Below are 24,017 nucleotides of genomic sequence, written 5' to 3'. Positions count from 1 at the left end.
TCTGAGATTAATCATTCATGATTGAGTGTTGTAGTTCGGGTCAGATTTAGATTATGTTTTGTCTCCGTTGAATGCTAAACTTTGACATTCTGAATCAGGGGCGTGAGTTTTTAAATGATTTTAAATGATTTGTCTTTGAAAAGTTCCTGCATGGTCCTTTTCCTCCTCTCTTTATTACCTCTCCTCCTCCTCTTTTTTTCCCACCCTCTACTTCCTCCCCTCTCGCTCTTCCTCTCCCTCTCCTGCTTCAATCCTCCACCTCTCCCACACCTTTCTCCACCCGTTGCCTCTCCTGCAGTTTCTCCTCCTCCTTCTCTCCTGATTTATCAAGCCTCTCTCCGGGATAAATGCTGTGGAGGAGTGCTGTGCCCTCTTGCCTCTTTTCTTACCTCCCTCTGATACCCCATCAGGGTGTATTTATGAGGTACCAGGTGCGCTGGCTATTACTCAGGGTCACTGGTGTGCACTCTTTACTGGGAAAGCAGACAGGAAGCAGGGAAGACTGCCAAGGCACGGGATCCATCGCAGACACCAGCCCTCCTGCCCATGCCTTCCCTTTCTCCATTTATACCTTTCCTTTCTCTATGTGGGTAGTTGACGTGACACCCTTTTTTGTCTGTGATGGCACAGATATTGTCATATAAGAAATTGGTCAAAAATGTTAATATAAACACAAAAGCTTTTTGAACCAAATGTGACAATTGTCCAATGGTGTGACGGTCCCAGGTAAGATTGTGGAACTTTGAACTTAATGAATGAATTAAAAAAAATATGAATATTCCTTTCACCTACACTTTTAGTTATAACACAGAAGTTTATTTAAAAAAACAATAGTCCCCAAGTCTATTCATGATATTTCCAAATAGTTCTGGTTGATTGCATTTTGTCCCTAAAAGCAATGTCCACTTGGTGTGACACAATTTTGTGATTAAACAACGAGCCAGCATTAGGGTATCAAATCAAATTTTATTTGTCACATGCTTTGTAAACAACAGGTGTAGACTAATAGTGAAATACTTACTTACGGGCCCTTTCTAACAATACAGTGAGGAAAAAAGACAAAAATAATAACACAAGGAATAAATACACTTTGAGTAACAATAACTTGGCTATAACCACAGAGTACCAGTACTGAGTTGATGTTCAGGGGTATGAGGTATATATGTACATATAGGTAAGGATGAAGCGACTACGCAACAGGATAGATAATAAATCAGGGGTATGAGGTATATATGTACATATAGGTAAGGATGAAGCGACTACACAACAGGATAGATAATAAATCAAATCAAACTTTATTTGTCACGTGCGCCGAATACAACAAGTATAGACTTTACCGTGAAATGCTTACTTACAAACCAACAGTGCAGTTCAAGAAGAAAATATTTACCAAGTAGACTAAAATAAAAAGAAACACAATAAGAATAACAATACCAAGGCTATATGCAGGTGGCACCGGTACCGAGTCAGTGTGCGGGGGCACAGCCTAGTGGAGATAATCTGTACATGTAGGTGGGGGAGAAGTGACTATATTATATAGCTCCTGGATGGCAGGAAGTTTGGCCCCAGTAATGTACTGGGCCATAAGCACTACCCTCTGTAGCGCCTTACGGTCAGATGCCGAGCAGTTGCCATACCAGGTGGTGATGCAACCGGTCAGGATGCTCTCGATGGTGCAGCTGTAGAACCTTTTGAGGATCTGGGGACCCACGCCAAATCTTTTCAGTCTCCTGAGGGGGAAAAGGTTTTGTCGTGCCCTCTTCACGACTGTCTACGGTATGTTTGGACCATGATAGTTCGTTGGTGATGTGGACATCAAGGAACTCGAAACTCTCGACCCGCTCCACTCCAGCCCCGTTGATGTTAATGGGGGCCTGTTCTGCCCGGCTTTTCCTGTAGTCCACGATCAGCTCCTTTGTCTTGCTCACATTGAGGGAGAGGTTGTTGTCCTTGCACCACACTGCCAGTTTTCTGACCTCCTCCCTACAGGCCGTCTCATCGTTGTCGGCGATCAGGCCTACCACTGTTGTGTCGTCAGCAAACTTAATGATGGTGTTGGAGTCGTGTTTGGCCATGCAGTCATGGGTGAACAGGGAATACAGGAGGGGACTAAGTACACACCCCTGAGGGGCCCCAGTGTTAAGGATCAGCGTGGCAGACGTGTTGTTGCCTAGTCTTACCACCTGGGGCAGCCCGTCAGAAAGTCCAGGATCCAGTTGCAGAGGGAGGTGTTCAGTCCCAAAGTCCTTAGCTTAGTAATGAGCTTCGTGGGCACTATGGTGTTGAATGCTGATCTGTAGTCAATGAACAGCATTCTCACATAGGTGTTCCTTTTGTCCAGGTGAGAAAGGGCAGTGTGGAGTGCGATTGAGATTGCGTCATCTGTGGATCTGTTGGGGCGGTATGCGAATTGGAGTGGGTCTAGGGTGTCCGGGAGGATGCTGTTCATGTGAGCCATGACCAGCCTTTCAAAGCACTTCATGGCTACCGACGTGAGTGCCACGGGGCGGTAATCATTTAGGCAGGTTACCTTCGCTTCCTTGGGCACAGGGACTATGGTGGTCTGCTTGAAACATGTTGGTATTACAGACTCGGTCGGGGGAGGTTGAAAATGTCAGTGAAGACACTTGACAGTTGGTCTGCGCATGCTTTGAGTACACGTCCTGGTTATCCGTCTGGACCAGCGGCTTTGTGAATGTTGACCTGTTTAAAGGTTTTGTTCACATCGGCTACCAAGAGCGTTATCACACAGTCATGCAGAACAGCTGGTGCTCTCGTGCATGCTTCAGTGTTGCTTGCCTCGAAGCTTGTCTGGTAAGCTCGCGTCACTGGGCAGCTCACATCTGGGTTTCCCTTTGTAGTCCGTTATAGTTTTCAAGCCCTGCCACATCCGACAAGCGTCAGAGTTGGTGTAGTAGGATTCAATCTTAATCCTGTATTGACGTTTTGCTTGTTTGATGGTTCATCTGAGGGCATAGCGAGATTTCTTATAAGCGTCCGGATTAGTCTCCTGCTCCTTGAAAGCGGCAGCTCTATCCTTTAGCTCGATGCGGACATTGCCTGTAATCCATGGTTTCTGGTTGGGATATGTACGTGCAGTCACTGTGGGGACGACGTCATCGATGCACTTATTGATGAAGCCGATGACTGAGGTGGTGTATTCCTCAATGCAATTGGATGAATCCCGGAACATATTCCAGTCTGTGCTTGCAAAACAGTCCTGTAGTGTAGTCACTGGTACTTCCTGCTTTAGTTTTTGCTTGAAAGCAGGAATCAGGAGGATAGAAGTATGGTCAGATTTGCCAAATGGAGGGCGGGGGAGAACTTTGTATGCATCTCTGTGTGTGGAGTAAAGGTGGTCTAGGATTTATTTTCCCCCTGGTTGCACATGTGACATGCTGGTAAACATTTGGTAAAACTGATTTAAGTTTGCCTGCATTAAAGTCCCCGGCCACTAGGAGCGCCGCTTCTGGGTGAGCATTTTCTTCTTTGCTTATGGCCTTATAGAGTTGGTTGAGAGCGGTCTTAGTGCCAGCTTTGTTTTGTGGTGGTAAGTAGACAGCTATGAATAATACGCTACTCACGCTGCGCCTTGGTCCGATCATTATTCCAACGAACGTGACAGTAGCGTCTCTGTTCTGCCGGTGCATGGAAAATCCCACTGGCTCTATATTGTCTGTATCTTCGTTCAGCCACGTCTCTGTGAAACATAAGATGTTACAGTTTTTTAATGTCCCAATGTTAGGATAATCTTAATCGTAGGACATCAATTTAATTTTCCAATGATTGCATGTTAGCAAGAAGAATGGAAGGCAGTGGGAATTTACTCGCTTGCCTCCAGATTCTCAGACAGATGCCCAATCCTCGGCCCCTTTTCCGGCATCTTTTCTTCAAGCTAAAGGCTTGAATCTGGGCCTGTTCCAGTGAAAGCAACATATCCTTCTCGTCGAACTTGTTAAAGGAAAAAGTTTCTTCCAGTCCGCGGTGAGTAATCGCTTTTCTGATGTCCATAAATAATTTTCGGTCATAAGAGACGGTTGCAGCAACGTTATGTACACAATAAGTAAAAAAATAAGATACGCAAAAAAAAAACAAAATAGCACAATTGGTTGGGCGAATGTAAAACGTCAGCCATGTTCTTCATCGCCATCTGTGACAATAAACAGTAATAGCAGTGTATGTGATGAGTCAAAGTAGTTTGTGCGAAATGGTCAATGCAGTTAAATAGTTAACCTCTATGGGCTAGGTGGGACGCAAGCGTCCCACCCGTGGTGCACTCCATCAACAGCAGGTGCATTTCAAGAGCGGCAAATTTGAATCCAAATAAATGTCAAAATTCTAATTTTTCAAACATACAACTATTTTACACCCTTTGAAAGATAAACATCTCCTTAATCTAACCACGTTTTACGATTTCAAAAAGGTTTTACGGCGAAAGCATAAATTTAGAGTATGTTAGGACAGTACATTTACAAGAGTTGTGTGTAATGTTTTGTCAATTCAAAGACAGGGTCACCAAAACCATAAAACCAGCTAAAATGATGCACTAACCTTTTACAATCTCCATCAGATGACACTCCTAGGACATTATGTTAGACAATGCATGCATTTTTAGTTCTATCAAGTTCATATTTATATCCAAAAACAGCGTTTTACTATGGCATTGATGTTGAGGAAATCGTTTCCCTCCAATAACCGGCAGTCAAGTCAGTACCACAAATTAAATAATTAAAATTAGAAAACATTGGTAAAATATTATATTGTCATTTAAAGAATTATAGATTTACATCTCTTGAACGCAATCAACTTGCCAGATTTAAAAATAACCTTACTAGGAAATCACACTTTGCAATAATCTGAGCACTGCGCCCAGAAAAAATGTCTCAGGGTTTTGCCTGCCAAATGAGTTCTGTTATACTCACAGACACCATTCAAACAGTTTTAGAAACTTTAGAGTGTTTTCTATCCATATATAATAAGTATATGCATATTCTAGTTACTGGGTAGGATTAGTAACCAGATTAAATCGGGTACATTTTTTTTATCCAGCCGTGCAAATACTGCCCCCTAGCCCTAACAGGTTAACCAATAGATACCCGGACAAACTATTTAGCGGGCTTATGGCTTGGTGGTAGAAGCTGTTCAGCGTCCTGTTGGTTCCAGACTTGCTGCATCGGTACCACTTGCTATGATGTAGCAGAGATAGAGAGCAGTCTATGACTTGGGTGACCATTTCTATGGCCATCCTTTGACACCGCCTAGTATTGTGGTCCTGGACGGCAGTGAGCTCCGCCCCAGTGATGCACTGGGCTGTACGCACAACCTTCTGTAGTGCCTTGCGGTCAGATGCCAAGCAGTCGCCATAACACATGGTGGTGCAGCCAGTCAAGATGCTCTCAATGGTGCAGCTGTATAAGGATTTTGAGGATCTGAAGTCCAATGACAAATCCTTTCAGCCTCCATTGTGCTGGGGAGGGTTATCTTACAACGAGGAAGGACAGAAGACATGGCTGGAGCAAATGGCCTAAACAGATTGTAAGCTTTATTAGAAATGGTTATGAAAATATTGAACTTCTCTGCCATTGCCATAAAAAGGGTCCGTTTCTTAGTCCTTTGGGGTGACGCTTGAATGTACAGTACCAGTCAAAAGTTTGGACACACCTACTCATTCCAGTGTTTTTCTTTATTTGTACTATTTTCTACATTGTAGAATAATAGTGAAGACATCAAAACTATGAAATAACACATATGGAATCATGTAGTAATCAAAAAAGTGTTAAACAAATCAAGAGTGAAGGAAAAGCAGCCAACAAGTGCTCAGCATATGTGTGGGAACTCCTTCAAGCCTGTTGGAAAAGCATTCCAGGTGAAGCTATTTGTGAGAATGCCAAGACTATGCAAAGCTGTCATCAAGGCAAAGGGTGGCTACTTTGAAGTATCTCAAATATAAAATATATTTTTTGGTTACATGTTTCCATATGTGTTATTTTATAGTGTTGATGTCTTCACTATTATTCAACAATGTAGAAAGTAGTAAAAATTTTAATAAATCCTGAGTATGTATGTCCAAACTTTTTTTATTATTATTGAAATATAAAAAGCAATGTAAACATGTTGTTGAAATCATATTGAATGCGTATGTGTCCAACAGTGTGACAGCTTTTTCCCGTTGGTGTGACATGAAGATGGTGGTTTCTCACTCTCGGCATGTGAACATTGTTCCTGCAACCTCTGGGTCTGTCTCTGCCCACTGGGAAGGCTCTAGTTATTTTACCTGGCTCTAGTGATGGTGCAGGCAGATATTGGGGGCTGGCTGTGGTGCGCCCATTCCTGGTTCTCACTCCCTGCGTTAGACCATCCATCCCCTTTGTCCCTCCTCCTGACCAATTGGCATACGTGATTGGAGGGCCCCACATAAGCCGTGCCTCTTTTGGAGACTGTTTCTACCTGGTCGATTCTGCCATATTCTTGTCCTAAAAATTAAGTAATGCAGTCCAAATACACAAGGCATTTACAGTGAAACTGCGAATGGCTCATTAGGTCAGTTATGGTTCCTTTGATCACTCCAACGTTACTTGGATAACTGTGACAATTCTAGAGCTAAGATATGCCAACAAGTGCTGAACGTCAGGGACACGCACATTTATCAGACCCAAAACCCCCATACAGGGTGCTCTTGGGTGACCCTTCGTGGTGGAAGTGGCGTCTTATTCGAATGTCTGCACAATCGACTTTCGATGGTAGTTTCTGTGCTGACCATGGAGACCACGTGTAATGGAGAATCAGGGTTTGATTCCAGAGAGGGAGCCTGAGAAACGGCTACCACATCCAAGGAAGGCAGCATTCACACATATTATCCACTCCTGATTCATTGAGGTAGTGATTAAAAATGTAACAATACAGGACTCTTTTGAATCCCTGTAATTGGAATGAGTACACTTCAAATCCTTTAATACGGATCCATTACTGATGTTTAGAACTGATGTTTAGTAGCATTTTTACTGTGGTCAGAAACTTCTGAAGGTGTCCTTAATTATGTTCTGCATAATGTGTGTTGTCCGTCGGTGTGACCTAATGTCCTATGGGGTGATGACAATAAATGAAATGAAAAATGTGTCTTGAACAAAAATGTAGAAAATCTATGTCAACACTTGTGGTCTAGCCATGATCCCCAACATCTTCACAGAGCATGAAGAATTATAATGGGCTAGAAAAATGGGCTAATATTGGACAATCCAGGTGTGTAAAGCTCTTGGAGACTTACCCAAGAAGACTAACAGCTGTAATCGCTGCCAATGGGTTTTCTAACATGTATTGACCTCCACTATGGCTATATTTTAGGTATTTCATTAATTTTAATCAACAACAAAAAAAAATTACAAAAAAGTTACACTTTGACATTACATAGTATTTTGTGTTCATTGTTGACAAAAAGTTACAATTAAAGGGGTATGGATACTTTTACAAGGGACTGTATCTCTCTCTGTGGCCTTTTTGCCAACTGGCAAACAGACAGAATGCTCCACTAGGGAGAATTACGGTCTCCACACACACACACACACACACACACACACACACACACACACACACACACACACACACAGCCCAGTACAAGACTTCGATCCCTTTTAAAGACTACTAATGGGCTGGAGTTAAACTCAAAGCCTCCCAGTATAAGATATTAGCCCAGTCAATGGCCCGAGCATCTTTTTAAATGGCTTACAAACACAGCCCATTTTATCCCCTCTACTCAAAACTCACTGGTTTGATGGGATTCAACTTCAGAGGCTTTCTCTCTTTAATAAAGTTTTTTTAAAGAGTTATTTTAACAGGATTATAAACTGTTGGCAGGAAACTGTGTGTGTGTGTTTGCGGGGGGGGGGGGGGGGGGGGGGGGAAGCTATAGTAGGTGAAACAGTATTACAGGAGGAGGACAGCTAGGACCTGGCTAGCATATAATACAAAGAAGCCCTATCTGGCATGGCAGGGCCCTTTCCTCCGATGTAAAAGATAGCCCCATCGTTGTGTCATTTAATGTATTCTATCTGTATGTCTACAACACCACAAGTTGCTCTGGAGCCTGATCTGTGTGTGTGTGTGTGTGTGTGTGTGTGTGTGTGTGTGTGTGTGTGTGTGTGTGTGTGTGTGTGTGTGTGTGTGTGTGTGTGTGTGTGTGTGTGTGTGTGTGTGTGTGTGGGCATGCGTGTGGCGGTGTGCCATCTCAGCAATTAAAAGCAGTTAGCTAAAGACTAACAGCTGCTACATGGAAAGAGAATGGCACTTTGGTTCCTGTGTTGTCTCTGGACAGTTTAAACGTCAGAAAGTGCTCTGCGTCGGGTCTGTTTTTGTTGTTCTTAGTAAACACACATTTATCATTTATTCATTCTTACAAGCCTTTCCACCGTAAATTTTTTGAGGAAATGACAGTTTCTAATTTTGTTCATGTGAATGATTAACAGCTCCTCTCCCCTATTTGACCTAGATAGTTAGTGTGTATGCATTGATATGTAGGCTACGTTTGCCTTTAAAAACAATTTATGTAGTTCTGTCCTTGATGTTCTTGTCTATTGATGTTCTGTATTTTGTCATGTTTTGTGTGGACCCCAGGAGGAGTAGCTGCTGCTTTTGTAATGGTCTAATGGGGATCCTAATAAAATACCAAATTGAATTACGGGCGTGCATTCACACAGGCACACACAGGCACGCCCGCCCGCACTCATGCACACACACCCTAGATACACACAAATTAATGTACATTACTTTTATAATTACATGGGCTAGGCCTCCCCTTGCCTGAGAAGCTCATTTGGGCACTGAGAGGTGTGTGTGTGTTGGTGTGTGTGCTTGTGTGTGTGTGAAGTAGAGGAGCAATGGAAGGATGAATCTTAATGAGGGAAATCAGTGGAACGTATCTGATGATGGTGACATTTACTTCCTGAAACCAAGCGAGGATAAACTTCGTATAAGGCTAAGCCCTTCCTCCTCTTCATCTCAACTTCTCCTCTCCCACTGGGCGAAAAGGTTCCATATCAGGGGATATCTTCACATGATACGTTTTTGATATTCTAGAGAATACAGACCATTTCCAATGGATATCCTGACAAATTCTGAATCCAGATGTCTTTTAGACATATATGATATTGGGATTACTCCGAATATCACACATGGACATTTCCTATGGCCGCATATGAACTCATTCAATATCCTGAGATACTGTATGTGACATCCTATTTTCTCTCTTCATGTTGACAAATACTGACTGTATCCATCACATATCTGTGATGGCTCAGCAAATTCAAGACATGAAGCTATATTGATTCCAGATATGCTTTTCTTGGCTGATGTCCATATCCAGACCTTGATATGCTTTTTGATATGCTGAAAATTAGGACGATATCTGATGCATTTATGAGTTTTTAGCACATGCACAATAATTTGATAAATATGAAATCCATATTTTTATTTAATGTCCAATTATTTTTGGGATTCCCTCCAGGTATTATACATTGTACGGACAGATATTTACTCATTAGATATCCTGAGATAGGCCTACGTGGACATCTTATTTTCTGTATTTAAAAAAAAAAAAATTACAATGCATATGCTCTTGACTGAGGTCCATAGGATCTTGATATGCATTTTGATATAATAAATAAGGAACATTTCTGATGCTTATTTAAGTTTTGAGGAGATAATCATTTGACAAATATTAAAGCCATGTCATTCTTTCAGACAGTTTTATAATTTCTGTATTCCCTCTGGATAAAGGTGCACAAAACCGCAAGCTAAAAGCACTGGTAGCCTAGCAACAATAATCACGTATTTTGTGCTGTGGAGTTCCAACTGTCATTATTGCATTTTGGCGCCACAAATCAAATTACTGTGTAAATTAAAAGCTGTGTGCTCGAATTGACAACCAGAAAAACAAAGAAGTGAGAAGCTGTTAAGAAAATACCTCAAAGAAGTTAACGCTAATTTGCGATGTTTTATTTATCTTAGTAACTGGAATCAAGAATGTTGGTTAATTTGGCCATCAGCCAGTAGGGCTAGCTAGCTAGATTTATGTGTTGACAATTTGGAGTAGATCACAGACCAACACTACCACCACGATGGGTTTGGAGTGCAAGAGGCCGCTGCTGACGACCCAATCTGCACCCATCGTCCATAACAAACATGGCAAGCAGGGCTATTGCGGTGGTGCAAGTTTTATTTTCTGTTAAATAAATAAATAAAATACATTTTTAGCAAAGATTGGCTTACGTTTGCATCTTTACAGAAAACGTGTTGTGATTGGAGCTCTGGATTTGCTCTGCTGCATTTAAAAAAGAAAGAAATAGAGCAGTGCTTTGGAAATAGCAACCTTGATGAAATATTACGATGTTTGCCTTTCCATGTCTTGTGCCTACCACTGAATATAGTGCAAATGTATGCTCAGATATGTCACCTTTATGTGAAGAAGCACAATGATTTTCAGCACCCGAATAGGTCAAATTATTTGACATTTCATGAGTAGGTTTTAGCCCATTTTTGATCAGACATACGAGGATGAATATTTCATATCGTCTAAGGTTAGCTTTCGAATTTAGTTTTTTATACTGATACTTAAATGATCAGGTAATGACTACAGATATGATACTTTTCAGAAAATATTTGGATTCGTTCATGCCTAAGTATAAAGGCTTAGATATGTCAGCATGTTGACACTTATCATTTCCGGCGTTAGAATATTCTAGGTGCATGAGCATCAGGTGTGTGTCTTAAACGTATCTCACCCCAGATATCTCCCTGGACTCATTTGGTGGGAGGGAGATTTCTGAGGTCCGGATTCGATGCATACTGTATAGAAACTGTCCCATTACGGAGAATATTTTAGCTCTGTATATGAAATAAAGGACATGGGTATCTGGAGCATGTCTGTTCCTTATATCTAAGAACATTTCAGATATCTGGAAACACGTACAGTGCATTTGGAAAGTATTCAGACCCTTTCACTTTTTCCACATTTTCCTACTTTACAACCTTATTCTAAAATGTATTAATTAGTGTATTTTTTTCTCATCTACACACAATACCCCATAATGACAAAGCAAAAACAGTTTAAAAAAAAAACATTTTCACACATTTATTAAAAATAAAAAACAGATATCACATTTAGATGAGTATTCAGACCCTTAACTCAGTACTTTGTTGAAGCACCACTTGCAGCTATTACAGCCTTCAGTCTTCTTAGGTATGACGCTACGAGCTTTGCACACTGGTATTTGGGGAGTTTCTCGCATTCATCTCTGCAGATATTCTCAAGCTCTGTCAGGTTGGATGGGCAGCATCGCTGCACAGCTATTTTACGGTCTCTCCAGAGATGTTCGATCGGATTTTAAGTCCAGGCTCTGGCTGGGCCGCTCAAGGACATTGAGAGACTTGTCCTGAAGCCCTTCCTGTGTTGTCTTGACTGTGTGCTTAGGGTCGTCCTGTTGGAATGTGAACCTTTGCTCCAGTCTGAAGTCCTGAGCACTCTGGAGCAGGTTTTTATCAAGGATCTCTCTGTACTTTGCTCCATTTATCTTTCCCTCGATTATGACTAATCTCTCAGTTCCTGCCGCTGTTAAACATCACTCCACCATGATGCTGCCACCACCATGCTTCACCATAGGGATGGTATTGGCCAGGTGATGTGCGGTGCCTGGTATCCTCCAGATGTGACACTTGGCATTCAGGCCAAAGAGTTCAATCTTGGTTTCATCAGACCAGAGAATCTTGTTTGTCCTGGTCTGAGAGTCCTTTAGGTACCTTTTAGTAACCTCCAAGCGGCCTTTCATGTGCCTTTTACTGAGGAGTGGCTTCCGTATGGCCACTCTACCATAAAGGCCTGATTTGGTGGAGTGCTGCAGAGATGGTTGTCCTTTTGGAAGGTTCTCCCATTTCCACAGAGGAATTCTGGAGCTCTGTCAGAGTGATCATTGGGTTCTTGATTGCTCAGTTTGTCTGGGCGGCCAGCTCTAGGAAGAGTCTTGGTTGTTCCAAACTTCTTCCATTTAAGTATGATGGTGGCCACTATGTTCTTGTGGACATTCAAGGCTGCTGAAATGTTTTGGTATCCTTCCTCAGATCCGTGCCTCAACATAATCCTGTCTCGGAGCTCTACGAACAACTCCTTCGACCTCATGGCTTTGTATTTGCTCTGACATGCACTGTCAAATGTGGGTCCTTATATAGACAGGTGTGCCTTTCCAAATCATGTCCAATCAATTGAATTTTTCACAGTTGGACTCAATCAAGTTGTAGAAACATCAAGGATGATCAATGGAAACGGGATGCATCTGAGCTCAATTTCGAGTCTCATAGCAAAGGGTTTGAATACTTACAGTAACAGTCAAAAGTTTGGACACACCTACTCATTCTAGGGTTTCCCTTTATTTTTACTATTTTCTACATAGTAGAATAATAGTGAAGACAAACTATGAAATAACACATATGGAATCATGTTGTAACCAAAAAAGTGTTAAACAAATCAAAGTATATTTTATATTTGAGATTCTTCAAAGTAGCCACCCTTTGCCTTGATGACAGTTTTGCGCAGTCTTGGCATTCTCTCAACCAGCTTTATGAGGTTGTCACCTGGAATGCATTTCAATTAACAGGTGTGCCATGTTAAAAGTTAATTTGTAGAATTTCTTTCTTCCTTAATGCGTTTGAGCCAATCAGTTGTGTTGTGACAAGGTAGGGGTGGTATACAGAAGATAGCCCTATTTGGTAAAAGACCAAGTCCATATTATGGCAAGAACAGCTCAAATAAGCAAAGAGAAATGACAGTCCATCATTACTTTAAGACATGAAGGTCTGTCAGTAAGAAACATTTCAAGAACTTTGAAAGTTTCTTCAAGCACAGTAGCAAAAACCATCAAGCGCTATGATGAAACTGGCTCTCATGAGGACCGCCACAGGAAAGGAAGACCCAGAGTTACCTCTGCTGCAGAGGATAGGTTCATTACAGTTACCAGCCTCAGAAATTGCAGTCCAAATACATGCTTCACTGTTCAAGTAACAGACACATCTCAACATCAACTGTTCAGAGGAGACTGCGTGAATCAAGCCTTCATGGTCGAAAATCCTGAAAAGAAACCACTACTAAAGGACACAAATAAGAAGAAGAAACTTGCTTGGGCCAAGAAACACGAACATGGATATTAGACCGGTGGAAATCTGTCCTTTTGGTCTGATGAGTCCAAATTTGAGATTTTGGTTCCAACCGCCGTGTTTTTGTAAGATGCAGAGTAGGTGAACGGATGATCTCCGCATGTGTGGTTCCCACCGTGAAGCATGGAGGAGGAGGTGTGATGATGTGGGGTGCTTTGCTGGTGACACTATCCGTGATTTATTTAGAATTCAAGGCACACATAACCAGCATGGCTACCACAGCATTCTACAGTGATACGCCATCCCATCTGGTTTGGGCTTAGTGGGACTATCATTTGTTTTTCTACAGGACAATGACCCAAAACACAACTCCAAAAAGGAGAGTGATGTATCAGATGACCTGGCCTCCACAATCACCCGACCTCAACCAAATTGAGATGGTTTGGGTTGAGTTGGACCGCAGGAAGAAGGATAAGCAGCCAACAAGTGCTCAGCATATGTGGAAACTCCTTCAAGACCGTTGGAAAAACATTCCAGGTGAAGCTGGTTGAGAGAATGCCAACAGTGTGCAAAGCTGTCATCAAGATAAAGGGTGGCTACTTTGAAGAATCTCTATTTTTTTGGTTGCTACATGATTCTATATGTGTTAGTTCATCGTTTAATGTCTTTGCTATTATTCTACAGTGTAGAAAATAGTAAAATAAAGAAAAACCCTTGAATGAGTAGGTGTGTCAACTTTTCACTTTGTCATTATGGAGTATTGTGTGTAGATTTATGAGGATAAAACATTTGTCATCCATTTTAGAATAAGACTGTATTGAAGGGGTCTGAATTGAAGGAGTCTGAATACTTTCCGAATGCATAAAGATATCCCCTGATAATGGCCCTTTTCACCTAGTATCCTCTCTTCTCTCCTCTACTCAGTGGATAGCTTGCACAACAGCCAGCCCTCAGACACGAACAGGCAATTTAATCTGTGATCTGCTTACACACCCGGAAACACACAGCTCGCTTCAGGAGGTGGAGGGAAGAGGAGATGAGGAGAAGATCGGACTATGGAGAAGGGGATGAGGAAGAAGGGGGGTTGATGCTACTTAGTCAGCAGGAAGGAAAAGTGGAAAGTAGTCCGCAAATTAGCTGACACGTCTAGCCCTGAAGAAAATAAGAAAAAGTATCTTGGTGGTTTATTGCAAAGGGAATGCCTTCTGCCTGCTGTTTCAAACAGGACAAAAGTTAGTCTACATTAAGAAAGAAAACAGATGGATTTCCCAAACAAAACACAAAAGAGAACAGCGGGCGACAGGCGTGTGTGTGTGTGTGTTTGTTTTCCGGCCAGCCAGGTGGGATGCTTTTAAGCAGAGCCTGGCATGGAGTCAGTGACTCTTTAACACGAGTCCTGTTCAGTGCTCTGCTCCTGCTAAGGATTAATATGATCACTTAGCCCAGACGGTCCTGGGATATACACTAAACTGTGGACTGTTGGAGTTAAAGTAAAGGCCGTTTGGCCTGCCTTCCACACCAGGGCTATTTGAGTTAATGGAGAGCTGTGACAGGTGTGTGTGTGTGTGTGTGTGTGTGTGTGTGTGTGTGTGTGTGTGTGTGTGTGTGTGTGTGTGTGTGCGTGTGTGCGTGCGTGCGTGCGTGCGTGCGTGCGTGCGTGCGTGCATGCGTGCGTGCAACAGGGTACTGTGCCTGTGGAAGTAAACTGGACTTTATGTGAAGTGAATATGCATTTCTTCTGCTTGCCCACCAACCACCAGGGGTCCACTCCTGCTACTCTCACTGGTCCAGTCCAACTCAATCCAAGGGCCAAAACTGTGGCTCTCCACTGGTACCATAGCAACCTGAGTAGTACTACTTTAGTCTATTCACCTTATCAACAAACTTCCCTGTGTACAGTGTATCATGTTATGTTATGTATGGTCCATTTTGACATAGGAGATATGCAACATTTAGCGATTGTCTTTCATTTAGGACCATCTTGTTCTGGGTTTTTGTGTAGCTGTTGGCTTTAAAGCCTGTGGTTGGTGTGATGAGAGCTGAGAGAGGGTACTATGAACTGGGATGATGAGCTTGACAGGGTGGTAAAGGTCACCTTGACTCCCTGTCTGGTTGAGAGCCCCCCCCCCCCCTCCCAAACACACACCCTCCCCCATCCTCATCAGATGTGTGCTAGTGCCACTACCTCCCTACCCTGGCACCACCACCCCCGCCTGTCATCCCAGCCCTATCTCAGTGACCTGTAGCTGGCCTGCTATTTTCACACCAAAGGGCTAATGGGGCAAAATGACCATGGCTCTGTCTCAAATGGAACCCTATTCCCTATATAGTGCCTTATGGGCCCTGGTCAAAGGTAGTGCACAATATACTGTAGGGAATATGGTGCCATTTGGAATGCAGACCATAGATTCCCCAGGGGGAAATGGACAGAAGGACTGGAGAGGTATACTCAGCCAGACCCTGTCGCCATGCTGCAATGCCACCTAGATTACAACTATTAAATGTTATTTGGACAGAAAATAAAGCTTTTAGGGACGAGTGTAAAGTTTTTTTATGTAGGCATTTATAGTCTGCCTGTGATGATGTATGAGTTTGGTCCTGAGTGCCCATAGTGGCAGTGCTGCTGCTGTTGTCCCTCTAATAGAGCTCATTATTTATTCTAAGTCTTTGAGAGTAAATTTCTCTTGCGCTTCCCAAAGAACAAAGAAAAGATATGAGGTATGGATTTTCTTTGTCATTTCATTGATGCCTTAAAAAAAGTGGTTCTCAAACAAAAACAGACAAACTCAGAAATATATATATTTTTTTAAATGTATTTATGCATGTTCTTTTTGCTTGAAGAGCAGGGGAATAGACTTTGACCCACAACGGCTGTTTGAGTTGTAAGTTGGTTTATTTATTCACTATTGATGCCTTCTAACCACCATTTCCCCTCTACAGCTGGCTGTACCTTTGACGAAGACTCTGACCCTGGACTGTGTGAGTACAAGCAGGGACAGGAGGACGACTTTGACTGGCAGCTGATGAGGACATACAACTGGCCACACAGCACCCCAGACCTGCTACGAGGTAAATCTCAACACGGTTCCAATGTAGTTTATAACCCTAGGTCTTCATCTTCATCTAATGAACATCATTTCTGATGTACATTTCAGCAAAGGGTCCCAAAAACTCTATCCCATTGTCCAAATGCAAACTTCACAGAACTTTTGTTTTGAGCCTAAGTTAGTATGCTATCAGTTGTTGTGTTGATTTGAGCCTAAGTTAGTATGCTATCTAGGTTTTGAAACCACAGGAGGTTGGTGGAATGTTAATTGGGGAGGACGGGCTCATAGTAATGGCTGGAATGGATTAAATGGTTTTCATGTGTTTGATACCATTCCATTCACTCCATTCCAACCATTATAATGAGCCGTCCTCCCCTCAGCAGCCTGCTGTGTATGAAACAGGAGGGAAGTAAAACAGGCCCAGCATTTCCATTAGCTCAGAGTCTGTTTCCATCATCCCCACACCACCAGGTGGTCTCTCTGCATGTGCTTTATCACTGTTTTTCTAGGTAGGTAAGTTAGTCATGCTCCAGCAGGGGGCCAAGCCTCGTTCCACACACACACACACACACACACACACACACACACACACACACACACACACACACACACACAACACACACACACACACACTTTATTATCTTGTGGGGACCAAGCAATTGATTCCCATTCAAAATCCTATTTTCCCTAACCCTAATTGTAACCCTAAATCTAACCCCTAACCCTAAAATAGCCTTTTTACAAACACAAACACACTCTGGGAACCCAAGCCTTATTCCGTGCCCATATTTGCTGCACACACATACAACCTGCATGTTTATTTAAAGCTTCCTGCCACCATTGAGGGAAATGGTGTGTGAGCTTCTCCAAGCCTCAGAGAAACTGTCCATGTACGGGCGCCGCATGTATTGACGGGATATTCACTAACACAGGTGAACTGTGACTGCTGTTCATGGGTGTGTGCGTGTGCAGGAAAAGGGCCCTGCAGAGCATCCGGATTCTGCATAATGCATCTGCTGTGTTATCAAACACTTGTTCCGCTGTTCTGGGCACACACACACACACACATCTCTCCGCTCCGGAGGCAAAACGGGGTTAGTTAATGAACTTCCTCCCTGGGATTGGCTGATTGGCCATGGGTCACTGCTGATTGGGTCACACTGCTGATTACACTTCCTGGTGTTCCTCAGGGGCCAGTAGCAGAAACCTTTTTAGCTTCCTTTTTCCCCTCATTTTCTATCTTTCATCTGTTAGAGGAGGTCTTCAGATGGGGTAAATGTGGGATTGAAGTGGAGTGTGTGCGTGTGTGTCTTTAAAACGTTGAAGTGGACTGCTTCAGTCATGTCTTTATTCATCATCACAGACACTCCCTCTCAGGGATGAGAAATAAAGACTATATGAAATGCACTACTCTGTTGAGGGTTTTCCATGCTAAGTACCTATTGTTTGGACTACTTGAGGCAGTAGCTATCAAACCCACAGCACACAGGCTAAGATCACTTCATAAACAGACAATCTTTTAGACAATTATTCAAGCTGCTTTGTGAGAGTGAATTTATTTATACATTTTCTGTGTGTAACAGTTGGCATCCATTTCAATGTCAACTTGAACTTGACAATCAATGCACGTCATTCAAAAATCCGTGTACGTCATTCATTACGGCCATTTCCTGGCATTACTCACTAGCCCATAAAATGATCTAGTGATGTTTTCTATGTTTTCTCTGTGAGAAAAGTCAATCCCAATCCTGGTTGTTATATTTCATGAAAATATCTTTGTATTTCTCTTGAAATATATCAACATAAAACCAAGGGAACATGTTGATGCTTTATGCACCATTCCGCCGCATAAACAATCTATAGACTTACCCATTGGGTAAGCACATCTCTAACCCAATAACTTTCTAAGGGTTTAAATTCCTCCAGAGCCGCTAAAGAGACTCTTATTGAGACAACAGCTTAGTTTATCTATCGGACACCGCAGCAGATCAATAATATAGATCACAGACCCAGAGACCACCAGAATACCAATGGTGTGGAAACACTGGAGGGAGGGAGGAAGGAAGAGAGGGAGAGTATAGCTGTGATTCCAGATGTGGACGATAGGGGACCTTACAGTCCCCTCCATACCTCTCTTCAGAGGCGTCATACCCTTTAAAACTGAGGATTTTTGCATAAATTGTTTGGATAAAAATATACAACATAGAAACAGAATCAATGCATATTGAATTGGGCCACCATTTCCTCCTGAAATGTTTTTGGCCTCTCCCCATTCTCTCAGGTCAACTCACAGCATCTTAATGCAGGTCTAGAAATGCGGCTGAAGACTTTTGTAATGGGTGTCTGTATTTGTTTATGTAGGAAATGACAGGAAACTGTCATGTTATCTTGGTATTGAAAGAGTATTGCATCATCGTGTGTGATTCAGGACCCATACCTAACATGTGGACAGTGATAAGACAGACATTTTGTCCTCTGACATGATATGTGGAGAGTGAGACCAGTGATGGTGGCAGTAAGCTACAGTGTCACAATAGGGTGAAGACTTATATTAGACTAAGCCGTGTATGTGCGTTTCTGCCATGTGGCAGAAGTCACACTAGCCCTCGTCCAACATACACACTACTCAGCAAAGTTTTGCGAGGGCCTAGCAAGGCTAGTGAGGATCTTTGTTTACAACTTTCCTCTCAGAGTTCAAATGAAACACGACACTCATCTCTTAGCAGGACTTCCAACGGCGAGCACGGGGTGAAGTCACCTGGGCCCTCTCTCCCCCCTCCCCACCTCTATAGTAGCAGTTTGAAGGCAGGACATTCCCTGCACTTCACCGGCTTTGATGATCACTGACTCGAGAGTACAAAAACTAACTAGCTGTAGCAGAATGGCTCTTTGCATTTAAATGGCACATTACCAGAGTGCTCTTACTCCCTGTTCGAACATAACACGACTCCTTGCCTCATTTGCATCCCCATGTTCCACCGCTATGTTGTCTTTGAAGTATAGATGTAGTAAAGGTGTGTCCCAAATGGCAACCTTTTCTCTTTATAGCGCACTGCTTTTGACCAGAACCCTATGGGTAGTGCGCAAAAAGGGAATAGGGTGCCATTATGGGACGCATCCTCAAACATCCGTGTTCAGAGGTTATTCTATTGCATTTACGCTAAAGGCATCTCTTTTTCCTGGTGTTGTTGTTGGACCTTTAATGATGAAATTACCAATCCTAACAAGGACAAACAATTTGTTCTAATAACAGGATTTAATTAGCAGTATTAGGATGTTAGGGAGAATTGTATGTTTTTTGCTGCTTGAGAATATTTGATGTTTGGTGCCAGCACTGGTTGAAGAGTAAAATCTTTTGAAATTAGGCTATTACTTGTTATTTCCATATGTTCCCCCTTGTATAGCATGTAGTGCCAAAAACTACTGGCAAAATATTGCGTAGTTAATTAATCATATCGCTTTTGTTTTCAGAGGAAGTGGGAGTCTTACTGGTCAGTTTGATCAGAATCTCCGGAGGAGAGGATATTTCACAGAAGACAGAGCTTTACTTGCTGCTTATCAGACTCTGTGGAGAGTCGAGGCTGGGCAAAGACATTTACCTTGTGTCTTTGGTCTGTGTATATCTAGACTGCTTCAGTAAGTCCTAATTAAACTAGGACCAGAGCATGAACTGAAGAGGGGAAGAAATGGAAATGAAACAGATAAAAAAAGAGGGAAGGGAGGGAGATGTGTGCAAAGAGACTAGAGGCCTAGACATAGTCCAAACACTTTGGGAGATTTGAGGTCGAGTGAGAGATGGATATGGCTGGGGAGTCGAGACCTCTTCCTGTTAGAAAGTGAAGATAAATTGTCAAGTGAAACTCAAAGGAAGGCTCAGTTCTTATCTGTCTAAAGCACATTGAATGATAGACACTGGAAACAAATAACTAAAATGGTCTGTGTCCATCAGGGGTAGGAGAAAATGAGAAAATAAACGGTCATTTCTTGTTAGCTAGCATTCTTTGAATGAAGTATCTTGTGTTTTTTAAGGATTGTACAAATGTAACTAAATTCTGCATAATTCAGTCTTGTCAACTGCAAGCATGAATGAAATAAGTCTAATCAAATCAAAAGAACAAAGCTAGTACCCTAAGCTTTCACCTCTCCCAGCCTCTCTTGGATATCTAGGAATTGGACCTGAACCATGAACATTCTCAAGTGTTCCTTATGTGGCAAGTTCTGAAGATACCTCTGTTTCATACCTAATGAGCACAACCCTGAAATGGCAAAGGAACCAGGCCCATTCTCCCATTCCAAAAGGGGTACAAAGAATATGTTCTGTTCAATCACTTACCTGTGATTTCATGGCTAACGTCCTGGTCTCCTTTCTCAATCCTACGGAAGACACAGCATGGGTTGATTGCTTACGTGGAGGACACTGCAGGAGTTGATTGACTTATTGTCCTGCTGAGCCGTAGCTCAGTGATTAGCAACAGAGACTGACTCTGATTCTGCATTGCTTCTGAAGAACAGAACACACTCTCGCCATTCACTGTAATCAGATCATTCAGTGTGCAGGTTGGCAGATGGGAGAATGTTGCATATTCTACTGTTTCAGTATGCTTTAGTTCGGGCTAAAATGTGACCGAAAATGGACCCTAAGAAAATGTTGTTTATGTCGATTAACCTTCTCTGCTGCGAGGCCTTCACAACCTTAGCAGGATGATCTACCAAAGGAGTCAACAGAGTCTCTTTTATAGTCTCTCTTTTCCCCCTGGTCGTGATCAATCCCTAGAATTCTGTAACTAGATACACTGAGATAATTGAGGGACCAGGTCCTCTATAATTAACCTTACTGTAATTATTTTAATGACAGTGGCTTATGAAAGGAGGCTATTGTGAAGCGGTGTGGTACAGTCATTAAGGGGGAAGCAACAGCATTCTCTCAGTGGTATAGTAAGCCTGATTCAGACCACATAACAGGGAGGGTCCATTTCTGTTTTAACTGACATCAACTCATGTTTTCATACTCTTATGATTGACAGTAGGGAGAGGAGGCATTTTTAGATAGGGCTGTTGTCATAGAAACCGTGATTGGTACTCTGTTAGAGTTCTGGATATATTGAGTATGAGTGACTGCTCTCCACACGCCTGCTCATCATCGCTAATTAAGCGCCTGCGTGAGCGGCAGGTAGCCTAGCGGTTAAGAGCTTTGGGCAAGAAACCGAAAGGTTGCTGGTTTGAATCCCTGAGCCGACTATGTGAAAAATATGTCTGTGTCCTTGAGCAAGGCACTTAACCCTAATTGCTCCTGTATGTCTGTCTGGATAAGAGTGTCTGCTAAATTACTAAAATGTAAATGTGTGTGCTCCAAACGGTGACATTGTCTCCTCGCTAGTTTAGCCTCATCCTCCTGCTGACGTGATGAAACTCCTGAGTCATTATGCTAAACAACGACAGAGTACACACACACACACCAACACACACACTCACACACACCCCTGAGTCATTATACTGAACAATGACAGGGTCAATCATTATGGCAGCCTGTTTAAGCCCTCTCTAGTTTATGAAAGGCGTTTAGAGAAGGATTTACATTCTTTATTAGCTTTGTGTCATGCCCTTCAACATCTAGTTGAGCTTTTAATACCTGGTGTTACCCACACGGTGCGTTGCCAGGGACTCAAGGGCACACATAGGTCCTAGTAGACTAGACTGCCTATTTATACTGTCATGCTACTGCAGTATTATTAGCTACTCCCACTGATTTGTTTTATCAACACTACTTCGAGGCAGAGGAACTTGGACTGATCCTTTCTCTCTCATCTCGCTCGCTTGCTCTCTCTCTCACTCTCTTTCTCTGTACATCTCTCTATCCCTGTCTTTGTCTCTCTCTCTCTCTGTTACTTTCTTACAATAAATATGCAATCTAAAGTCTCTCTCTTTTGTTCACAAAAAAGTTCTCTTTTGTTCACACAAAGTGGGCACGCACACACCTCTCTCCTTTTCTATATTTTCTTGTGGGGCTGTATTATTTGTTTCTGATTGGTTTTGGCTGTGTGTCGAGGCAGTGTTATTATCTATATGGACTGCCAGGGCATGGTTTATGGTAACAATATCCTAACAATATCCTGGATTAGGGAATAGTATATAGGATTTAAATTGCTATGGGATCTCTGTGGGGCATCAGTGTTCTATAGAGTCAGCATACACTGGTCTGAGCTGTAAGCACAAGGAATGAGAGGAGGATTCAACGTTCTCCTTCCTTGCTTCTCTCCTGTCTATTCCTCCTCCTCTCCTCTTTCCATCCCTACAAGTGCAGACTATTTCCAGACAGTCCTTTCCATACACCCCTTCTCTCTCTCTCTCTCTCTCTCTCTCTCTCTCTCTCTCGCTCTCTCTCTATATATCTCTATATCTGTCACAGTAATTGATATATGGGTGCCGGAGCTAGGTGGAGATCATTTGCATATAATGTCCTGGTAACGGATGTAATAATGAATGCCCTGGGCGCTGTGAGCTGTACAAGGAGGAGGATGAGCCTCTATAAGACTGATGATCCTTTCAATAATGCACAATAAGCAATATTTTCCTGCCAGATCAAATTAGTCTGACGTACAGTTGAGGCTGGAGCTAGCAGTGGTCAACTGAGGAGACTGGAGTATTCCTATGCAGTCTACTGTTCCTGTCCTTGGCTCTACTCTGTATGTATAATGCTCCAGGCCTCAGTCACTCCTCTTTAGTCCCAGGTCTAAGTACCTCATCAGTCCAGTTCTTATACCCCAGCCTGACAAGCACAGCCTCTTACATCCAGCCCTAGTCACAAGTCTGGCCTACATAGAGAGAATATGCTTCCTTTCGTCAGCCCTACTACAAATGCTCCTTACTCCCAGCCCTCACCTTTAGTAACCTAACTTGTAAGATAACAATAACTCCCTAGTCTCTCAACCCGAAACCTGATGCGTCTCTTAGTTCTGGACTGTGGTCCAACTCAAGCCCCAGTCCCAGCCTGGAGTTAACCCTCCTGTTGTGTTCGTTTCCTGTTCATTAGTTATGTGTTCCCAGTCCAAAATGACCGCCCCATTATAGCTGATTATAAATCCATAATAATCCATATATTATCATCTAATGTTGTGTTAGATCTTTTTATCAACTTAAGTTCTTGTGAACATTACAAGTTTTGATCTCCTATTTGCTATTTATGGCCTGTAGGCCTCATTGATGGGAGCTCATACAACTAGTTTTTGAATAAAAAAAAAGCATAACGTGTGGATTATTTTGATTATAACAAATACTCAGATGAAACATATTGTGCTATTTATCACAGAATACTTTGTGTCAAAGTTTAACAAGGACATTTGTTTTGAAACCATTTCAAATTGTTAAATAGTGGCAGGATTTTATGTCATCAATCCGGGATTTGGCATATCTCGTTGGCCTGGGATCATCCTGATAACATTTTCAGCTGACAGCCGACCTCTCCTCTCAGGGGGGGATGAAGACCAGGATAAATTCCCATTCTTTGACTGGAATGTAACAACAACCTCAGCAGGGCCCTCTTCCTCATCACTGGATTGTTCCACATCGGTTGTCTCTTGGTCTGGATCATATTCTTTCTTCAACTTCTGACACTTCCTCTTCTAATGCATCTTCACTGTCAGTTTCCTGGTCTCTCTCCTCCTCACCAGTGTCATGATCAAAGATATGATCAAGAGCCTCTCATACACTATATCGTTTGGTCATTGTGCTGCCACAGAATGAATTGTTAGCAAGGCCTCAAAAAAGCTTTATATACCAGAGCTGAGAGATATTATTGAAACAATGTTGCGATTGTTTGTGAGAATGCCAACAGGTGTG

At 42.5% G+C, this 24,017-nt stretch overlaps 1 protein-coding gene across 8 annotated transcripts in view; it reads left to right on the top strand.

Annotated features, from left to right (window-relative positions):
* LOC106570261 (receptor-type tyrosine-protein phosphatase U) overlaps nt 1-24,017 on the top strand; it is a 326,028-nt gene that overhangs the window by 94,493 nt on the left and 207,518 nt on the right. For all 8 annotated transcript variants that reach the window (XM_014142386.3, XM_014142381.3, XM_014142384.3 and 5 more), the window contains exon 2: nt 16,075-16,203. In XM_014142386.3, coding sequence (XP_013997861.1) covers nt 16,075-16,203 — 129 coding nt within the window. The remainder of the gene's footprint in view (nt 1-16,074; nt 16,204-24,017) is intronic.

The sequence above is a fragment of the Salmo salar genome, chromosome 14 (genome assembly GCF_965601325.2).
Source record: "Salmo salar chromosome 14, fSalSal1, whole genome shotgun sequence".
Classification (NCBI taxonomy): Eukaryota; Metazoa; Chordata; class Actinopteri; order Salmoniformes; family Salmonidae; genus Salmo; species Salmo salar.
The sequence above is the reverse complement of the archived record's forward strand: the minus strand, read 5'-3'. Positions and strand labels throughout refer to the sequence as shown.